Source organism: Dendrobates tinctorius, unplaced genomic scaffold (assembly GCF_039654945.1).
Source record: "Dendrobates tinctorius isolate UK_male_01 unplaced genomic scaffold, ASM3965494v1 ptg000005l, whole genome shotgun sequence".
Taxonomy (NCBI): domain Eukaryota; kingdom Metazoa; phylum Chordata; class Amphibia; order Anura; family Dendrobatidae; genus Dendrobates; species Dendrobates tinctorius.
Genome location: NW_027361673.1, coordinates 14,213,533 through 14,235,333, shown reverse-complemented (window position 1 = coordinate 14,235,333; position 21,801 = coordinate 14,213,533). Strand labels below are relative to the sequence as shown.

Sequence of the window (21,801 nt, the reverse complement as noted above, 5' to 3'; positions counted from 1 at the left end):
CTGGTCTATGGGGGGCACAGAGGGAGATATATGGTGGAGGAGCAGGGTGACAGCAGCACAGAGTATTTCAGGAGAGCAGTGCGCTGGTCTATGGGGGGCACAGAGGGAGATGTATGGGGGAGGAGCAGGGTGACAGCACCACGGAAATCCAGGAAACATTTCTGCTGATTGATGGCCTGTTCTGATCCAGACTTTGCCTGCAAAGACCCCATTCCCCTCCTCAGATTCTGTCCTGGAGATGTGTGAAAGCGAGGCGACAGGCGCAGTCCGGGGTGACGCTGGGAAGCAGGCTGGGGGGGAATGGAGCCATACAGTAACGATAAAAATGAGACCCCTCTCTTCAGCTGCCTCCCCAGCCCTCCCCTGACTGCACCTATTACCCCTGACCCGTGTGCAGGTGCTCAGCCAGAACCACCCCAGAATGGGTCCCCTTTTAGCAGATCACAAATAATACCGCCATGTACTTCACACACAATGCCGCCATATAGATCATACACAATACCACCATGTAGATCACACATAAAACCAGCAGGGTGACAGCAGCACAGAGTATTTCAGGAGAGCAGTATCACACGGCAGAGAATTAGATACACGGCTCAGCAGACAGTATCACACAGGAGAGGATTAGATACACGGTTCAGCAGTCAGTATCACACAGGAGAGGATAAGATACACGGCTCAGCAGTCAGTATCACACAGGAGAGGATTAGATACACGGCTCAGCAGACAGTATCACACAGGAGAGGATTAGATACACGGTTCAGCAGTCAGTATCACACAGGAGAGGATTAGATACACGGCTCAGCAGACAGTATCACACAGGAGAGGATTAGATACACGGTTCAGCAGTCAGTATCACACAGGAGAGGATTAGATACACGGCTCAGCAGACAGTATCATACAGGAGAGGATTAGATACATGGCTCAGCAGTCAGTATCACACAGGGGAGGATTAGATACACGGCTCAGCAGTCAGCATCAGACAGGATAGGATTAGATACACGGTTCAGCAGTCAGTATCACACAGGATAGGAATAGATACACGGCTCAGCAGACAGTATCACACAGGGGAGGATTAGATACACGGTTCAGCAGTCAGTATCACACAGGAGAGGATTAGATACACGGTTCAGCAGTCAGTATCACACAGGAGAGGATTAGATACACGGTTCAGCAGTCAGTATCACACAGGAGAGGATTAGATACACGGCTCAGCAGACAGTATCACACAAGAGAGGATTAGATACACGGTTCAGCAGTCAGTATCACACAGGATAGGATTAGATACACGGCTCAGCAGACAGTATCACACAGGAGAGGATTAGATACACGGTTCAGCAGGCAGTATCACACAGGAGAGGATTAGATACACGGCTCAGCAGGCAGTATCACACAGGAGAGGATTAGATACACGGCTCAGCAGGCAGTATCACAGGAGACAGTATTACAGATATGCCCACACTGGTGAAACTTCCAGCCCCCCCCAATTATACACTAGACTATGGGCTGTATATGTCACTGTCCTCAGACAGCCATAAAAGCTGTCATAAAAGCAAAGGTGTCAGATTACCGGAGATCACTGGGGCTGTGTGTGAGTGAGGAGGTGGAGACAGAGCAGGAGGACAGTGGAGCTGGAGCAGGAAGCACGGTGCAGAAAGTGGAGCTCAGCAGATAGCACTGGGCTACAGTAAAATGGCCCCCAGCCACACCTACAGCAGTGAATGGTGCAGCCCACAGGGGCGTGCCCAGTTCTCTGCTAATGAGGCTGCATGGTGGGGTCGGGAGCCGACCGCAGTCTCCTATGTCCAGGGACGGCCATATTTGCAGACTGTATGAGTCCTCCACAGATCTGCAAATCAAGATGGCAGCGCCCAGTGGCTACATTAAAACATCATTACAAACAAACCATAAATCCTGGTTAGTACAACATTTGCTGAAACAACATGTTTTGTTACTTACTCTTTTTTTGCAAATTATATAAAATTGCGGCACCTTCCCTTTAAGGTCGGCTGTTAGTCAGGGCTGGGGCGTGGTTACAGCCATTTCTCTGTATTCTTAGAATGGTGACTGAACCGGCGCTGCCCCTGACTGAAACCGTGGCCCCGGCCCTGACTGACATTGGCTCTCCATTAGGGTCGGCCGTTAGTCATGGCCGGGGCACGGTTACAGCCGCCGCTGCTCTGTATTCTCAGAGCGGTGACTGAACCTGCACCAGTGCCGCCCCCATGACTGAAAAGGGAACGCTGCATGGCAATAAAGTTCATTTTCGTTAGGCCAGGTGGCATAATAATGCTATTAACCTGCAGATTAACCCCATATCTGCACATTAATAGCGTTCTTTCTGGTGACAGGTTTCCTTTAATGTTCTAAATAAATAATTCAGCATTTGGAAAGACTTGCTGTTTTCTGTGTGCAAGGAGAGTAAGTACACAGTATGTTTGCTGAAATTCTTTATTTTTTAACACTTTAGATATAATGACCCAGGAAAGCTTTTGGAAACCAGACGTGGACGGTGCGGGGAATGGGCAAACTGCTTTACGTTGTGCTGCAGGGCTTTGGGGCTGGAAGCAAGATATGTGTGGGACGCTACAGGTGAGCTGAAGACTGAAAAACGACATCTCTCATTGCTATTGAGATGGAGGAACCAAAAATATAAAATTGGGTGAATATAATATTTACATGTTACTGGTAGCGACATTTTCTTTGCCTAAACTACTGGGAAGAAAAGCTGTTTAAAATGTTTACATGGAAAACTTTGATTCTTAAGTGTTATCAGACCCATTTTTTTTTTAAGTTGGATTGTGGCATTTGTCTTATAGCGTTAGGGTACCGTTACACATAGCGATGCACCAGCGATCCCGACGATATGGGTCGCTGGTGCGTCGCTATGTGGTCGCTAGAGAGCTGCCACACAGGCAGATCTCACCAGCGACATCGCAGGGGTCGGGGGTCGCTACTTACCTGTCAGACGCGGAGATCCTGACGTCCTCCCGCCCGCGTCCATGCGTCGCTCGTCGTCACAGCAGGAAGAGCCGCAGGAAGCTGACGACGAGAAATGATCCAGGACCTTCTCGCGCGACCAGAGATAACCAGCGGGGGAGCCGGTCGGAGGTAAGTATCAGACATAGCGATATCGCTAGCAATATTGCTGCTACGTCACAAAATCGGTGACTTTACAGCGATATTGCTAGCGATATCGCAGTGTGTAACAGGGGCTTTACTCCTCAAAAAAGCAAGTTATCTTCAATCCATTAGATAGGGGATGACTTGCTGATCGCAGGGGGTCCAACCATTGACACACTCCATCAACCTCAATATCAGGTCTTTGGAACCCCAAGATCTGAGCATTGCAGCCCCGTCTTGTACAGAGCAGAGATGCTCATACTCTTCCTCGTTGTCTGTGGGACTTGTAAGCCCTGTTCTTCGGATTCCAAAGCTTCGATCTCTGGAGTCCCAACAGTCAGACCCCAGTGATCAGCAAGTTATCCCCCTATCCATTGAATAGAGAATAACTTTTTTTTTTTTCGGGAATATTCCTTGAATGCTTGGCTAAACTTAACACTACTCTAAAATGCAGTACTGGGGATACAATATGTTTGTTGATTGGTCAATATGTGAAAGCATAGCCTGATATTTTAGTTTTATATTGGTGCAATCCTACCTATGTTTTTTTTATTATTATTTTAACCCTCGAATGAAATCTACAATGCCATGTCACAAATAAGTGCATGTTTTCACACTCTGCAGATCATGTCTGGACTGAGGTGTTCTCTTCATCTCAAAACAGATGGCTTCATTGTGACCCCTGTGAGAATGCCTGTGACAAACCCCTCCTGTATGAAGTCGGATGGGGGAAAAAGCTTTCATATATCATTGCCTTTTCCAAAGACGAGGTATGTCTAACATATGGTCATCAACATTACATCATATTGTGACCACATGAGGTCTGTAGAAAGGCTTCTCTCTCCTGCACATTCCTAGTCCTTCAATTTGATAAGAAAGTAGATACGCAATGGAAATTTTAACTTCTAAATCATTGTCCTTAGGTTGTGGACGTCACTTGGAGGTATTCATGTAAACATGAAGAAGTCATCTCCAGGAGAAAAGATGTTCGAGAAAGTTGGTTAAGAGAAACAATTGCTGGTCTCAACAAGACGGTATGAAAATACTTAGACCGATCAGTAAGAGACTGTGGGTGTTGTACTGTAGTAGGTAGAAAACCAATTTTAGAAAACTCCCTCTGACTCAGGCGTCATTCAGACATCCATATATATTTTTTGGTAGTGAAAAAAATCAACCATTTTTCATCAGTGTGCTAGTCCCAATTTTCATCTATTTATGGTGTATGTCCATTTCACCATTGGTGTGGCATATGTTTTTATCATATAAAGAGAAAAATTGAAATCTACACTGCTTCTAGTTATTGTCATGCTGGCGACTTCTCAGCGTCGACCTACTCACTGCGTTCACTGCTCTGATCCTCCATGTGTCAGGCCACTGTGGTGAGTCCTCATGCAGCACTGCTGCAGATCTCTGCTGTCTCCACCTGGCAATAGGAAGGCGTGGCCAGATCCTGCAGGAATTTAACCCTGCTGTGTCTTGCAGGGTTTGTCTTCCCCAGCCTATCCCCTGTCAGGCTAGGGATATATTAGGCAGCTCCTCCCTTCCCACCCTTGCCTGAGCTTAGGTTCCTAGTTGCAGTTTGTCGCTAGGTGTTCGCTTTGGTGAATGTTTGATTTGAATGCTGTATTTCTGACCTGGCTCATTTACCCGTTCTGTCTGACCTCTCCACTCTAATTAAGGCTTTGTATAGTGAACCCGTGCTGCCTGCCCCAACCTTGAACTGTCTAAATACGCTTCTGCCTTACCCTCCTGTACTCCGCATACCTGCTCTGACCCTCTGGTCAGCTGCTGCACATGCAGGCAATGCCCTGGAGTGACACCTGGTGACTACCTGCTGCCAAGCCTATCCTCACCATCAGAGGCTATAGTGAAAACCAGGTAGTCACTTAGTCACGCCCCTTCAGGGTAAACCCGGCCTTGGTCTACACCCACCACCGTCACAATCATGGAGAGTTGAGCTTGAACGTTCATAAGACCTTGGTTCAGCAGTCTTGCTTGTAGTCCAGGCCAGCAGACCAGAGTCCTTCCGGCATCTCCAGCGCTTCTTCTGATTTGTAAGACAGGTGCAACGTCATCATGCCTGCATCTGACGGACGTCGCCCCAGGCTTACTAATCAGATTAAGTGTCAGGGACTATGGCAGGTAGCACGAGGTTCATAGAGCTCTGGTTCAGCGGCCGCACACTACCGACATGACTCAACGCTAATGCCTTCTTTCCTGTGACATCAAGTCAGGAGATAGGCAAGAGCTCCCAATATACATTAGATGGTCAGCCAGCCCTGCGGAAAAGTTCTGCGGATATTAATGTACTCTGCATGACCAACTCTGTATTCATTTCTCACTGATGCTGGCTTCTTACAGTAAAATCGGCTCACAATTTGATCTGGTTTGCAATGTAATATACTGCAACATATATTCTAAGGGCGCATCCTATCCAAGATTTTTTTAATTCCAGTTTGTCGTATTTGCATACTCTTGGATGATTGTGCCCAGCTTCTAGTCTGTTGCTGGCTGTGCACATCTATGTTCTGAGTGTAACGGGGTCTACCAAGCTGGGGTACCTCTTTCAGTACCACCCCGTGTTTTCGGAGGTCCGCTCTGCATTGGCTGGAGTCTGAATGAATGACGCTGGCTGGAATTCCTTGGTTACATGGGCGCATATAAAAGATCACTGCTTCTCCATGTATTTCCAGTCTGACCACACTTTACTCACAGGACACAGAATATATCACACAGATACAGAGGGCTGGCCAATAGAAATGCGGCAGGCCAGACATACATTACAAAAGCTGCAGGTGGCCGGAGCCTGCCGATGTTTACTGTGGGAATTACAAAGGTGGGGGGAGGGCGGATAAAAGGAGAATATCGTGTCCCCTCTGCCCAGGGGCGCAGCCTGTGAACTGATGCATTAGGGACATGCATCTCACATGGAACCTATTATACATACATATAACTGCACAACATATTCTGGGTGCTGAGTGGTTCTGTAACACGTAACACTGAGTATAGGCCACTTGCACAAGTCCCTCATGTAATGGACCCACATATTTAATAAGACTGGAATCGATCAACATTGAGCCACGTTCTGTGCCATGCGACACCTTATCATAGAAGTTACTAAAATGGAACCATTGCACAGGTTTTTTTTTTTTATCTTTATTCTGTTTTTTACATTTATCTCATTATGTGGCATCAATGCTCCTACATTATTTTGACACGGATCATTTTTGTGTATTACCTTTAGCGACAACAGTCCTTGCCAGAACAAAGGAAAAAGGAGCTGCTTGGGAGACTGATAGTGGAGATTGTAGAGTTCATGTCTCCAAAGACGCCCAAACCTGGTGATCTTGGTGGTCGAGTGTCAGGATCTGTAGCCTGGCGGGTGGCACGAGGAGAAATTGGCTTGCAGGTAATTAAAGACCCCATACAGCTAAGGTCTCATTCAGTCAGCAGTTATTTTTCTTGCTTGTTAGAACACATACAGTACGCTTATTCATCAGTGCTTAGGATCTGAATCTCATCAGTGATTGGCCAGTGTGTACGTTTATACCATCAGTGATTCATCAGTAATATTCTCATAGGAAAAAAATAAATTGCTAATTTTTTTCCTATCAATTGTAGTAATGGATAATCATGAACAGCACACAGATGACAATGTCAATTCATGGATCAATTGGCTTGTTTGGGTTATTTTGGTCAAAATCCGATATGTCTCCATGATTTTTTTTTGTATACACACAGTCTTCCCAAAAAATGGCAGATTTACCAGTTCTGTAAATGCTGAGCTCTGTATAACCCCGCCCACCCCACTGATTGGCCGCTTTCTTTGTACACTGTGCATAGTCAGAGAGCAGCCAATCAGTGGTGGGGGCGGGGCTGTACTACCTGGTAACAGGTTTGCTACTCCTCTAGTGATGATCTCCTGTTGATAAAACTGATTTTATTAAATCTACAACAAGCAGCCCAGTGACTGACATATTTCTGGAATCAGGGCCTCTGTCTCTACATAGTACTGCTCTCAGATTAGGTGGCAAAAAATTGTGATATATTCACTTTAATGGGAAAACACAGACAGACTGGTCATGTCTTGTTTCCAATGGACGTAAAAGATTGGGCACAGAAATCCAACAGTCCGGCCCTTCTTTTCCCTGACATCTGCTATTGAGAGTCTGTTGAACCCCATTCTAACTAAACGGTTGGCCGATCCTGCCACAATCTGTGCATTTCTGCTACATTTGTTTCTAAGCTCCAATCATTGTTTTATAATATGCAAGTCCTCAGCTCAAGGCAGCAGGTCTAACGAGAGTGGAGAGCGGCATAGATACTAGAGAAGACTGTTCTGTATTTGCTGCATTGTAACACTATCAACAGATAATGATTGAATCTGTAACGATTGTGATCTTCTGTTTGACTTCAGGCCAAGAGTTTCATTTTTGTGCCAACTGAAAAAGAGAAAGCTGACAAACGTTTCCATCTTCAGTACAACGTTGTCGATGATTGCTATACGAGAGTCTCGAACAACAATGAAGTGATCAGTGGCTGGGAAAATGGAGTCTGGGTGACAGAGTCTATATGTCGGAAAGTGGAGAATGACTGGAAAATGGTAAATCTAAACTGTGCAAATCTGATTGACCACAACCAATTCTGATATACATAATAAGATAAGTGGACAATTTAGTAAAATTATGTTATTGTTATTTGTATGATGGAAATTGCATTATTTCTTAAAGTTCACATCAGAAATCTCTGTGTCTGAACATTGACTTAAAGGGATTTTCTAAGTAAGATCAACCCTACAAAGCAGTCTATATGGGCGTGTAGATCATAGGAACCTGAATAACATGATACCTTGATATTTGCAATGTGATATTTTATCCCAGAGAAATCCTAAATTTCTTAATATATAAATGATCTGTTTAGATCTATGTGCTGGACATAGATCTACCTGAGAATCTGCCTCCATAGCTTTTTTTTTTTTTTAAATGAAAAGGGACATTACCAGTGTGAGACATGTAATGACTGACCGTCTGCTCTCCTGATCTACATGTCTCACACTGGTAACTCCTCCTTTCATTTAAAGGAAGCTGTGGACGCAGATTCTTGGGGAGGTCTGTGTCTGGCCCACAGCTCATTTACATATTAAGAGAAAACGTGAATTTCTCCTTCGTCTCATTGGGGGACACATATACTGTGGGTGTATGCTTCTGCCGCTAGGAGGCTGACACTAAGTGAAAAAAAGAGGTTAGCTCCTCCTCCGCAGTATACACCCTCGCCCCTTTTACGGGCGGAAATCAGTTTTTTGCTTAGTGTCCTATGGAGGCACACACAGTCTGGATCTCTCCAGACTATTTTTTTCTAGTTTACTATGAAGATGAGACAGGGGCGACGGATCCTATTGAAAGGGTCCGATCTCCCCAAACCATCAACGGGCGAGCACGCGTTGAGTATCGTATCCGCGTATACTTTCCCGCACCAAGGGACATATCTGGGACTTTTCCCCAGACTTCTATTTTTGTTTGTTGTTTTATGAAGATGAGACAGGGGCAACGCATCCTATTGAAAGGATCCGATTTCCCCAAACCATCAACGGGCGAGCATGTGCGAGTATCCCTCCACGTATCCTTTCCCGCACCGAGGGACATATCTGGGACTTTTTCCCCAGACTTCTATTTTTGTTTGTTATTTTATGAAGATGAGACAGGGGCAACGCATCCTATTGAAAGGATCCGATTTCCCCAAACCATCAACGGCGAGCACGTGCGAGTGTCCCTCCACGTATCCTTTCCCGCGACGTGGGACATTATGCCAGACTTAGCCCTGTCCACCCCTAGGTATTGAAACCATGGGCTTGCACAGAGGCACAAGACTAGTCTGTGCGGCCCCCACTGCTCCACCAACGCTAGACGGCGATGCTGCAAGGTGGCGGACAGTCCCTCTCCTCACCCCCTGAAGGGGTTAGATGGAGCTAGGGTGCCTGCACCGTCCTGTTTTTTTTATCAAAGACCCCCTCACATACCTGCGCTAAGGCTGAAGAGGATCATCGGTGAGGAGAGGGTCGGGGAGGGCTCCTGCGAAGATTTCGGGCTGGAGCCCACAGCCGCAGAAGGCGGCGTCCACTAGCATAAGGACTGGATCCGTTAGGACAGGAACGCTGCGCCGGTCAGTAGCGCCATTTTTTTTTGGTACTGCGCCCCCCACCCCCACCCCGGTCGGGAAGGGGAAAAATTGAGGCCGCGGCTTCGGACGGAGCTAGGACGCGGCCGGAAGTTCTGCCCTCGGGGCCGCGTGTCACTTCCGGCAGCCCACCCCGCACTCGGCGGCGAAAAAAAAAATAAATCGAGGCCCCGACTTCGGTGCACGATTTAAAGTAAGCATCCAAGTCGGGGGGGCGCAGGACTGGGGTAAGTGCTGCCCGAGAGGCCATGCTAGGGAAAAACGAGGAGCTACCTCTTCCCCATATCCCCAGCAGCGACACCATGTCCGAAAAAGCAAAGACGCACACGTTCTTTTACGCGGCATGCATCTCTTGTCGGACTGCGTTTCCGCGGGCGCAGAGGCGTTTATGCGAAGCCTGCGAATCCAAACGCGCCCAGGAGCCCTCCCCTGCGACTGTGACCAATGTGTCAAATCCCCCGGAGTGGGCCCGATCACATACACAGTACATGGTGTCGCTTACGAGAGCAATAGAATTCCTTCAAGCCCCAGATAGGGGCAGGGACAGCGTCGCTGCCTTTAGAGGGAACATTCACCTCACAGGAGCCTCCGGCCTGCAGGGGCCGCCCTCACTACAGGCAGACCCGGGGGAAACAAATCCACACGGTGTCGCCCAGTCCATCCGGTGCCTTTGGCATCCGTAAGATCTGCTTCTCGCTCCCCGTCACCAGTGGTTGATAGCGAGCAGACCTCAGATTGCGACTCAGACGAGCCCATTGACCTGGACACTCCAGAGTCACGAGAAATGGTGGACAGCCTCATAGAAGCCATCAATCAGACCCTGGGGATTGAGGATGATACCGCAGCGGCTACAGAGCATAAGGGCATGTAAACGAGTGAAGCGGCCGCACAGAATTTTTTCCTCTCACCCTGAGTTTGAGGACATAGTACAGCGGCACAGAGAACGTCCAAAAAGGCGTTTTTTCCTCGGGTTAAAGGGCACTCGAAACGCGTTATCCGTTTGCTCCGGACCTCCGTAAACAATGGATGGAATCCTCGATAGTGGATCCTCCGGTTTCACGCCTGGCCACTAAGACCCTGTTATCTGTCCCTAGGGTTTCCTCGATTAAAGATCCCACGGACTGCCTTATTGAGAGCCTAGCTCGTTCAGTATATGAGGCGTCAGGGTCTGCACTCGCTCCCTCGTTCGCAGCCAAGGCTATGATAGCATAGTCAGAAACATTAAACAAGGTCGCGCAGGAGCAGGATCTACCTGCAGAGATCTCGGAGGTCACAGGTCAGATGACGATAGCCGGAGATTATGTAATGAATGCGTTTGTGGATGCGGCCAATTGTTCAGCACTTGCTGCCGCTAATGCAATCTCTATCTGAAGAGCCCTATGGTTGAGGACATGGCGGGCCGATTCTACTTCCAAGAAGTCCTTGGCTTCCCTGCCTGATCAGTGCGGCCGCCTATTTTTGGATCAACTTATCTCCGACTCCACAGGACGAAGGAGCGGGTTTCTCCCCCAACAGAGGGTTAGATCGTTTTTTCGTCACCCGGTTCAGGCACGTTTTCGGGCCTTTTGCAGTGCCACCGGCCATTCTAGGCCGGGCGTGACGGCAGTGGTCAGGTGGGGCCGGTAAGCAGCCTGAGCCTGGTCCGGGACCCGAATAGGAGACGGTCTGGGGTCATGTGTTAAAAGACTCCAGGTGGACTACGGGGCCCAATTCCGCCACCTCAGGCCGCCCCAACCAGGATAGGGAGCGGCAGGTCATATAGAGCCAACCCATTGGGGAGAATGCATGCTCAAGAGGCCAGATCGAGGGGACCCAGATCCTAAGGGTCATCGGCCAAATGACTCGAGGTCTTTACCAGATGACACCAGCAAGTGGGCGGCTGCCTACTCTGTTTTCACCACGTCTGGGCCAACATCGCTCACGACGCATGGGTAAAAGAGTTGGTGTCCTCAGGTTACAAAATAGAATTTGTCAGATACCCTCCAAGAAGGTTTTTTCCTTCCCGGCTTCCCTGGGTGGATACCCAGGTAAGGGCTCTATTGGGAGCCATCAAGTCGCTCCTGCACAACTGAGTCATTGTTCCAGTGCTGGAACATGGAAGAGCTCAGGGGTTCTATTCAAACCTTTTTGCGGTCCCCAAAAAGGACGGGTCTGTCAGGCCTGTTTTGGACCTAAAGCTTCTGAAAAAATTCATCAGGATCAGACATGTTCGGATGGAGTCTCTCCGTTCAGTCATAGCGGTCATGGAACAGTGAGAATATTTGGCCTCAATTGACAGCCATGACGCTTTTCTGTATATTCCCATTTTTTCCTCCTCATCAGAGGCGGCTACGCTGCGCCATCAGCGTTCAGCATTTTAAGTTCGTAGCGCTACCCTTCGGGCTAGCCACGGCTCTCGGAGTGTTCACAAAAGTTTTGGCAATTGTCAGGGCCACACTGCATTCTCGAGGCATAGTCGTCTTGCCTTATCTGGACGACCTCTTGGTCAAGGGCCCGTCAATACGGGCAGGTGAGGAAGGTGTCAACATCACGCTAGATACTCTTGCCGCTTAGATGGTTGGTCAATGCAAAGAAATCATCCCTTGTGCCAGCTCAGAGGATCTCCTTCCTAGGGATGATCTTCGACACTTTCTGAGGGTTGATAGTTCTCCCTCAGGAAAGGGCGCTAGTCTCCGGCAGGGAGTCCGGACACTACGCCAACCAGTCCCTCATACCATCCGATTCGCGATAAGGATGCTAGGGAAAATGGTGGCAGCAATCGAAGCGATACCTTTCGTCCAGTTCCATCCTTCACCCTCTGCAGCACGCCTCGTGTCAGCCTGGGACAAGAATCCTTTCACGCTCGATCGACAGTGCAATCTGTCCTCTCAAGTCAGGCAGTCGCTCGGATGGTGGATAACCAGTTCCGCTCTGGCCTAGGGAAACCTTTCCCCCCATGTCATGGGCTGATAATGACAATTGACGTCAGTCTCCTCGGTTGGGGAGCGGTGTTTCGCCACCACACAACCCAGAAACGGTGGTCGCCACAGGAGTCACGCCTCCTGATCAACTTATTGGGGGATACGAGCAATTCGGCTGGCTCCGCAGAGGTTTCCTCACTTGCTAGCAGGCCGTCCTGTCCGGATTCTATCGGACATCGCCGCGGCGGTGGTTTACATAATTCGTCAGGGGGGCACCCGCAGCAAAACAATCATGCGCGAGGTGGAGCACGTTCTTCAGTGGGCCGAAGCAAACCACTCGGGTGATTTCGGCTGTCCACATCCCGGGAGTGGAAGATTGGGCGGCAGACTTCCTCAGCCGGCAGGGTCTTGCATCCGGAGAGTGGTCTCTACATCCCGAAGTTCTTCAACAGATTTGTCAACTGTGGGGAGCTCCGGATGTGGACCTGACTGTTTCCAGCGTGAATGCCAAGGTGTCCACATATGTCTCTCGGGCCAGGGACCGGCAGGCATTCGCGGGGGACGCGTTGGTTCTGCCATGGAACCAGTGTCCCCTCCCATATCTATTTCCCCCACTGCCACTACTCCCGAGAGTCAGCAAAGGGATCAAGACGGAAAGGGGGCCGGCGATTCTGCTGGCCCCAGACTGGCCCCATCGAGCGTGGTACGCAGATCTAAGGCAGCTGCTTGCCGACGTTCCTGGGCGCCTGCTAGAGCGTCCAGATCTACCGTCTCAAGGGCCAATTTGCCACCCGAGCTCAGGGACCCTGTGTTTGACGGCAGGGCCGTTGAATCTCGGATTCTAACCCAGGCAGGGTTCGGGAGCAAGGGGGTCGCTACAACGATTAGCGCCCGGAGGCCTGCTTCAGCATGAATTTACCACCACACCTGGAAGGTGTTCTTTGCTTGATGTCGAGGCGCGGTGTTTCTCCGCTAAGATTCTCGATCTCCAACATCTTGGTTTTTCTCCAGTCGGGCTCAGAGAGCCCGGATAGCTCAGTCGTTAGAGCATTAGACTCGGGCTTTGCCCCAGGTTTCCGCAGGAGACAAATGTTGGCCTTATCCGTCCTGTTCCAGTGCAGGGTTACGGCCAATTTGCAGGTGAAAACTTTTCATCCGGGGAGTGTTCCACTTGATACCTCCCTATATGGCGCCGATGGACGCCTGTGTTCTTAACATGGTCTTAAGCGTTCTGCAGGAAGCTCCATTGGAACTGTTTCAGGATACCTTTCCTGGAAAAGTTGTTCCCCTAGTGGCCATCACTTCCATCAGGCGGGTTTTCAGAGCTGGCGGCTCTATCCTGCCGAGCTCCATTCCTCACTTTCCATAAGTATAAGGTGGTCCTCAGACCAGCCCCTCTTTTTCTGCGAAGGTCGTGTCCTCTTTTTCACATCAATGAAGATGTTGTTTTGCCTTCATTTTTTCCAGCATCGGTGCACCGTGTGGAAGAAGGCTCTTCACACGTTAGACCTGGTAAGAGCCCTCCGAAGGTACGTGTCACGGACAGCACCCTTTCCTCAGACGGAGACGCTGTTCGTGCTCCCTGAAGAACGCAGGAAGGGACTCGCTGCCTCAAAGTCGATCATAGCCAGATGGATTCGTTTGACTATTCAGGAGTCCTACTGCATTAGAGGCACGCCGATTCCAGCAGGGATCAGAGCGCACTCTACTCGGGCAGTGGGCGCCTTTTGGGTGATTCGGCATCAGGCTTCGACGGAACAGGTTTGCAAGGCAGCAACCTGGTCCAGCCTGCACACATTTGCCAAACATAATATCCATGCTCAGGCCTCGGCGGATGCAAGCCTGGGTAGAAGTATTTTCCAAGCAACGGTGGCGCACCTTTAAAACAGGAGGTGAATGTAGCTTGGATCGGTGAGTCAATCTCCCACCTAGGGACTGCTTTAGGACGTCCCACAGTATCTGTGTCCCCCAATGAGATGAAGGAGAAACATGGATTTTTGTGAGTACTCACCGTAAAATCCTTTTCTCCGAGACGCTCATTGAGGGACACAGCACCCACCCTATTAGCCAGTTGGCTCTTGTTTAAATGAATATGTGTTTACTTATTTCATATAAAGGTGGTGTTTTCCTTTGGACATGTTGTACCTGTATTAAGGCTGATTTGTTGTCCTCCTGCTTTGGCACCAAACTGATTTCCGCCTGCAATAGGGGCGAGGGTGTATACTGCGGAGGAGGAGCTAACCTCTTTTTTTCACTTTGTGTCAGCCTCTTAGCGGCAGAAGCATACACCCACAGTATCTGTGTCCCCCAATGAGCGTCTCGGAGAAAAGGATTTTACGGTGAGTACTCACAAAAATCCATGTTTCTCTGGAATAAGACATCTCATTGCAGATATCAAGGTATCATTTTATTCAGCTTTTTATGACCCGCATGCCCATATAGGACAGTTTAGGAGGGTTGATCCTACAGATAGATTCCCTTTAAAAGGGTAGCCTAGAATTTATTCCCGTCCTGATATCTACCACACATATATGGCGCATTTCAGATACGAGTGTATAAAGAACAGGCCACTCCATATATAGGGAGGGACAGCTGTGTTATACACAGCCATTACCTTCCACTATCGGCAGCAACATGAGACAACCCCAATCACTGTTATTTCACCCCATAAAAGCTGTGTTAACCACTGACAGAGGCATTTAGGAGACATGTTGATGGCCTCCTGAAGATGCTCCCATCACTGCCACATTGTGCTTCTTGCGCCTGCAGCTGTGCATCATAGGAGATTGTTAAATTCACTATATATTATAATAGTCAAGTATTGCAGTATAAATTCCAAGCAATCAAATGAAAGGTGGACCAAAAAAAATTTTTTGAAGCCTTAACAAGAAATAATAAAAACAATTGATGTTTACTTGCCCCCCCCAACCTTTTTCACAGTTTAAAAAAAAAAAAAAAAAAAAAATTTTAAAAATAAACATACTTGCCTGTTATTTTAAAATATAAATTTATCCATACCTAAAGGAAAAAAAGTTCGGAATTTTTTTTAGCACAAAAATAAAAAAAAATTCCTTTTTGTTTTTTACCGCTGCAGCATTGCAATAACAGGTGATATAAACATCGTATCCACTCCAAAATGGTATTAATAAAAATGTCAGCTTGTGGCACAAAAAATGAGCCCTCACCCAGCCGCAGATCGAGAAAAATGGTCTCCATAGGTCTCAGGAAATGGCGATAAACGCAAAAAATTTTTTTCATACAAACTTCTGAATTTTTTTCTCACCCCTTAAATAAAAAGAACTTACACCTCTTTGGTATCTGCGTACTCCTACTGACATGGGGAATCATGTTGCCAGGTTAGTTTTTCCATATAGCAAACATGCCCAATAAAAAAAACCAAAAAACTATTGTAGAATTATACTTTTTTGCCATTTCGCCACACTTGGAATTGTTTTTCTGTTTTCCAGTACATTATATGGTAAAACTAATGGTGTCATTCAAAAGCACAACTCGTTTCACAAAAACAAGTCCTCATATGGCCATATGGACAGAAAAATAAAAAAGTTATAGCTCTTGGAAGAAGGGAAGGGAAAAACAGAAAATCGCCCAGGGGTGAAGGGGTCCCTCCAGTCTTTGTGCACAGTTTAGCAGTGATGACCATGCACATGTGACCGCTGTAGCTAGTCCTGGGGCTCTGTATTCTAGAGCAGATCGTGCTGTTGTGACCAGACATATCTGAAGGAGAGATCATAAAGACCAGTGGGACCACCACGGTAGCAGCACGGAAGTGATGGGAATTCATCAGGTAAGTACAGGCAGGTCCAGAAATATTTGATAGAATCTTCATGATTTGGGCTCTACACGATGCTATTTTGGATTTAAAATGAAACAACTGAGATCCAATTGAAGTGGAGACTTTCAGGTTTAATTAAAGGGGTTGAACAAAAGTATACTGTGAAACGTTTAGAAATTGCAACCATTGTTCCACAAAACCTCCTCATTCAGAGGCTCAAAAGTAATTGGACATATTAATTATACCATAAATAAAATATTCATTTTTACTACTTTGTAGAGAATCCTTTTCAGGGAATGACTTGCCTGAAGTCTGGAATCCATGGACATCACCAAACGCTGGGTTTCCTCCTTTGTGATGCCTTGTCAGGCCTTTACTGCAGCTGACTTCAGTTGTTGCCTGTGGGTCTTCCTGCTTTAAAGAGTAACTATCGCTTTAATTTTTATTTCATACATCAATAGTACAAAATAAGAGACTTTGTAATATATCTTATTTGGGAAATCTGCTTCTCATCCAGGAATGATAATTCATCCTCAAAATTCTCAATTTCCAGGTAAAATCTGAATTCAGTGAAGACAGATTATTACATTACTGATATAGGGAATTGCAGTTGGTGCTGATAAGATTCTATGTAGAGGGGAAAAGGTGCGGGGGGAGATGGAACTACATGCAGAGCTCCTCCCCCTCCGCTCTTCATAGAATCTTATCAGCAGCAACTGTCATCTCCGGTCTCAGTAATGGCAAAGTTTGTGTTCACTGAATACTGATTTTACCCAGGAACTTAGAATTTTGAGAATTAATGATCAGACCTGGCAGAGAAAGAAACAGATTTCTCTAATAAGATATATTACAAAGTCGCTTATTTCCACATGTGCAATTGATTTATAAAATAAAAATTGAAGTGACGGTTACACTTTTTAGAAGTTTTGTCTTAAGAATGTGAAATGCATATCGATGTCTCTGAGATCTTCTTTGCCTTAAAAAAACTCCTTGCTTGCTTTCGCAATATGTTTTGGGGGATTGTTCATTTGAATGAATGCTTTTCCAGAACTGGGCTGGCTTCTTTAGATGTTGTTTGGCAAAGTCTCATCTGGCCTATTTTTAAGGCTGATTAATGATTTGCACCTTGTGGTGTATCCTCTGTATTTGTTCTCATGAAGTCTTCTCTTTATGGTAGACTTTGATCAGGGATGCACAACTTCAGTCATCAAGAACCACCAACAGTGCATATTTTCAGGATTTCCTTAGTATTGCACGGGTGATAATTTAATCACCTGCACTATTGATGATTCCAACACCTTGTGCAATGCTAAGTAAATCCTGAAAACATGCATTGTTGGTGGCTCTTGAGGACTGGAGTTGTTCATCCCTGACTTACCGTAGATACTGAAATACTTCCTGGAGAGTGTTCTTCACTTGGATGGATACTGTGAAAGAGTTTTTCTTCACCATGGAAAGTATTCTGCCTTTTAAAGTTCCCAAGCTCACCAGAGTGTTTTTTTTCCTATCACCCATGACAGCACCAACAAGAGCGGGGATCCATCCCACAAGGACAGGGAACCTTTAAGATAAAAAGGGCAGCTCCTCTCTCCGCATTAGTGATTTCCTGTCCTTGTAGGGTGGAGTCTTTACCTCTATGGCGGCACAGATCAAAGAAGATGTCCCAGGCCCAGGCCGGTCTGCAGGGGCAGCACACCGGCTCTGCTTCGGCCAGCGCCAGTGTGCCTGGAAGCACCGCAGAGGGGTCCGACGAGCAGGCACGTGTCTGCGGCGCCATCACCGTATGGGGACAGTCATCCCTGCATTTCGGTGCGTTGTCAGAGCGCGGCCGGAAACAAGAAGTCACACCCTGTTGACGCGGCCAGGACAGGGGGAAGCCAGGGGCGGTACCTGAAGCTGCAGGAGACGCCAGCCGGCAGATCCCCTGTGAGCAAACTTAAGAGAGGATCACCGGCCAGGCAGGGGCACCTGTGCAGCAATGGAGGCACAGCAACCCTCTCCACAGCACCAGCAGTAACAGAATTTGCAGCCGCCGCATCGGCAGCATGAGGAACTGGAGCAGCCGCAGCGATCCCGACACAGGTCCAAGGATTCCAGAACGGGTCGGCACAGCTTCTCCAGGGTGAAAGGTTCCACGGTCCCTAAAGGAGACCCTTTGGACAACATCCTGCCTCCTGTTCCGGTACCCTTAAATTGTTGGAGTGGTGATTGAGTTATGCCATTTGTTAATGCAGGTTTCTCTTTCTCTTTCTCTCTCTCTCTCTCTCCCTTCTTTTTTCCCCTTTTTTCTATATGGCTTTCTGTTAGGAGCCCCCTAGAAAGAGCACAGAGAAGTCAAGGCATAGAGTTTGTGCTTTGTGTGGGCAGGATCTGGACAGTGCATGGCCCAAAAAATTATGCCAGCCGTGTATTAATGACACGATGGCTAATGAGACTCTCATCAAAACAAGGTAGAAAATTCATTAAGCTCCTGGTCCCGTTCAGGGGAAACATCAAAAAGGAATAAAGCAGAGGTATCTCCTTCACTGTCAATGTCATCTGACGAGGGGGTTCTGCAGGATTCTTCGGATTCTTCCTTGTCGGAAAATGATTCGGGCTCAGGTTACTGCTTCCCCCTGGAAGAGGTGGACAAATTAGCCAAGGCAGTGAGGTCCACAATGGGGCTGGTGGACCAAAAGCCTACAAGATGCATCCAGGATATTATGTTTTGTACCTTGGATAAGAAAAAACATAAAAATTTCCCTATGAAAGACGAACTGCCGAGTCTCATCGCTAGAGAGTGGGAGAAGCCAGATTAGAAGGGTTCCCTGCCATCCTGCTTCAAAAGGAAATACCCCTTTGAAGATAAGGCATCTTCATCTTAGGGTAAAGCTCCCAAATTAGATGTGGCCATATCTAAGGCCACAAAGAGTTCATCGCTTCACTTTGAAGACTCCGGATTGCTAAAGGACCCTCTTGATAGGAAAGTGGATACCTTTCTCAAGGCAACATGGGAGTCGTCAGCAGGGGCATTAAGACCGGCTATCGCAGGGACTTGCACAGCAAGGTCTCTTATGGTCTGGCTGAGCACATTGGAAGATCAGCTAGGTGAGGATTCATCCAGTGACGCCATTAAAACCACACTCCCAATGATTAAGGGTGCAGCAGCCTTCCTGGCAGATGCATCGGCCGACTCAGCCAGGCTGGCTACAAGGTCAGCTGCACTATCTAATGCAGGTCGGAGCTGCCCTGGGGATGCTCAGGCAAAAGGGAAGTTATGTCCTTTCCCTGTGAAGGTCGGTATTTGTTTGGTCCGGCTCTAGATGATTTCTTGGAAAAAGCGGCTGATAAGAAAAAGGGGTTCCCCAAGCCTCCCTTCCCTGCTTTCAGTCAGTCCTTTTGGAGGAAAAGGTACGATAGAAGGAGAGGGTCCACGGAACAAAGGAGACGGGACGATGGACAGAAAAAATCCAAAGGGTTCCTGTTCAGTGTCTCTTCCCGACACAGGTGGGAGGAAGGCTCTCCCTCTTCTTTCCAGCCTGGGAGAAGATATCATTCAGTCCCTGGATTCTCAACCTGGTGGGGGCAGGGTCGAGGCTGTAGTTCGGGAGCTATCCCCCGGACAGTTTCATCATCATGGTCCCACGTGCATCCGTATCAGAACAGATAGCACTAGAGACAGAAGTTCTATGTCTCCAGAGAAAGAATGTCCTGCAGTATGTACCAGCGGAGGAAGAGGGGACAGGGTTCTATTCTCCCCAAATTTTTGAAGATCCCGACATTCAAGATGGAGTCGATAAAGTCAGCGATTCAGCTACTCTTCCTGGATTTCTACATGGCAGTCATGGATCTAAAGGACGTGTATTATCACGTGCCAATACACGCAGCGTTGAGAAAATTTCTCAGAGTAGCGGTAGCGATGGAAGGCACTGTAAGGCACCTCCAATACAGGGTTCTCCCCTTTGGCTTGGCAGTGGCTCCTCAGGTTTTCACAAAGCTAATAGCAGAGGTTACGGCCCACCTGAGATAGAGGAACAGGCTAGTCATCCCATACCTGGACGATTTCCTAGTAGTAGGCTGTTCCTTCACTCATTGCCACAGTCAGGTGGAGGACATAGTCACCATCTTTGAAAACTTGGGACGGTGTTTAAACCTGGAAAAATCAAGGTTGCGGCCACAGAGGACTCTGGTCTTTTTAGGACTCTTGCTCGACTCCCACCGGAAGGAATGTCGTCTGTCAGAGCAAAAGAAAGAGAAATTGTTCACTCTCATCTCCAGGTCAATACAAAATCCAGTAATGACTCTCAGAGGGGCTATGTCCCTCCTGTGCTCCCTAACCTCATGTATCCCGGCAGTGAAATGGGCCCAGATCCACTCGAAAGAGTTGTAGGGGTTCATCGGTGCTAGAAAGTAAGGGATTCTTGGCCAATCTGATTGCAATGTTACTTGCTAGTAGAAAGCCAGTCACTACAAAAATTTATGGTAGGACATGGAAGAAGTTTTTGTTATCAACGGGGTGTTCCCCAGATGGAAAGGTACCCCTGAAAGACATCCTGGAGTTCCTTCAGAAAGGGCGAGATCAGGGCTTGGCACTGAGTACCTTAAAAGTTTAGGTGTCAGCATTAGGGGCGCTTTATAACTACAACCTAGCGGGTAATCGGTGGGTGATTAGATTCATTAAGGCCTGTGCTAAATCCAGACCAGCCCTTATAGCCAGGGTCCCTCCGTGGGACTTGAACTTGGTCTTGAATGCCTTGACTGAACCCCCATTTGAGCCTCTAGCGGAAGGATCCATGAAACTGGTTACATTTAAAACCATACACCTAGTAGCCCTTACATCGGCACACAGAATCAGTGACCTACAGGCCGTTTCAGCAGATCCTCCCTTCACGGTGGTAATGGATGATAGGGTAGTTCTGAAGCCTGATCCAGCTTATTTGCCTAAATTAGTGTCTAGATTCCATAGATCACAAGAGAATGATAGGGAAAAGAAATTCCATACCCTAGATGTTAGGCGGTGCCTGCTTCATTATTTGCTGTCAACAAAATCCTGGAGGAAGGATAAGGCTCTGTTTATCCCCTTCCAGGGTTCTAAGAAGGGGATGGGAGCCTCGAAGGGTACCCTATCCAGATGGATAAGGGAAGCGATCAAGTTGGCCTATGTACTGTATGTGTGGGAAGACCGGTCCCGGACGACCTGAGAGCCCACTCTACAAGTGCGATGGCAATGTCCTTGGCGGAAAGGGCAGATGTGTCCATCGAACAAATCTGTAGGGCAACTATGTGGTCGTCACCTTCCACCTTCTATAGTTACTATAGACCGGATCTTCCTGCCTCTTCTGATCTGACTTTTTGGAAAAGGCTTCTACAAGCTGTGGTTCCCTCCCCGATAGAGTAATTCTCTGTAATTCTCTCAGTGCTGTCATGGGTGATAGGAAAACACGTATATTACTTATCGGTAATGTGGTTTTACGAAACCCATGATAGCACCCTTATATTCCCTCCCATTCCTAATCTTTCAACCTTTGGTTGGTGGGTCGTTGTATATAGTTTTCACTTAAGTGGGGTTGAGGATAATTTATATAGTTGATAAAGTAGTTTAAAGGTATATATGTGTGTGTACACTAACCCGGAGGTCCTCTCAAGCTCTGTAAACCACTGATGCAGAGAAAGGAGCTGCCCTTTTTATCTCAAAGGTTCTCTGTCCTTGTGGGGCGGATCTCTCGTTGGTGCTGTCATGGGTTTCGTAAAACACATTACCAGTAAGTAATATGCATGTTTTCTGCAGAATGTACCAAACTGTTGATTTGGCTACTCCTAACATTTTTGCTA

General features: G+C 47.6%; 1 protein-coding gene across 4 annotated transcripts in view; it reads left to right on the top strand.

Moving 5' to 3' along the window:
* NGLY1 (N-glycanase 1) overlaps positions 1-21,801 on the top strand; it is a 50,712-nt gene that overhangs the window by 21,632 nt on the left and 7,279 nt on the right. For all 4 annotated transcript variants that reach the window (XM_073568398.1, XM_073568393.1, XM_073568416.1 and 1 more), the window contains 5 exons: positions 2,471-2,592; positions 3,748-3,893; positions 4,047-4,157; positions 6,368-6,532; positions 7,541-7,726. In XM_073568398.1, coding sequence (XP_073424499.1) covers positions 2,471-2,592; positions 3,748-3,893; positions 4,047-4,157; positions 6,368-6,532; positions 7,541-7,726 — 730 coding nt within the window. The remainder of the gene's footprint in view (positions 1-2,470; positions 2,593-3,747; positions 3,894-4,046; positions 4,158-6,367; positions 6,533-7,540; positions 7,727-21,801) is intronic.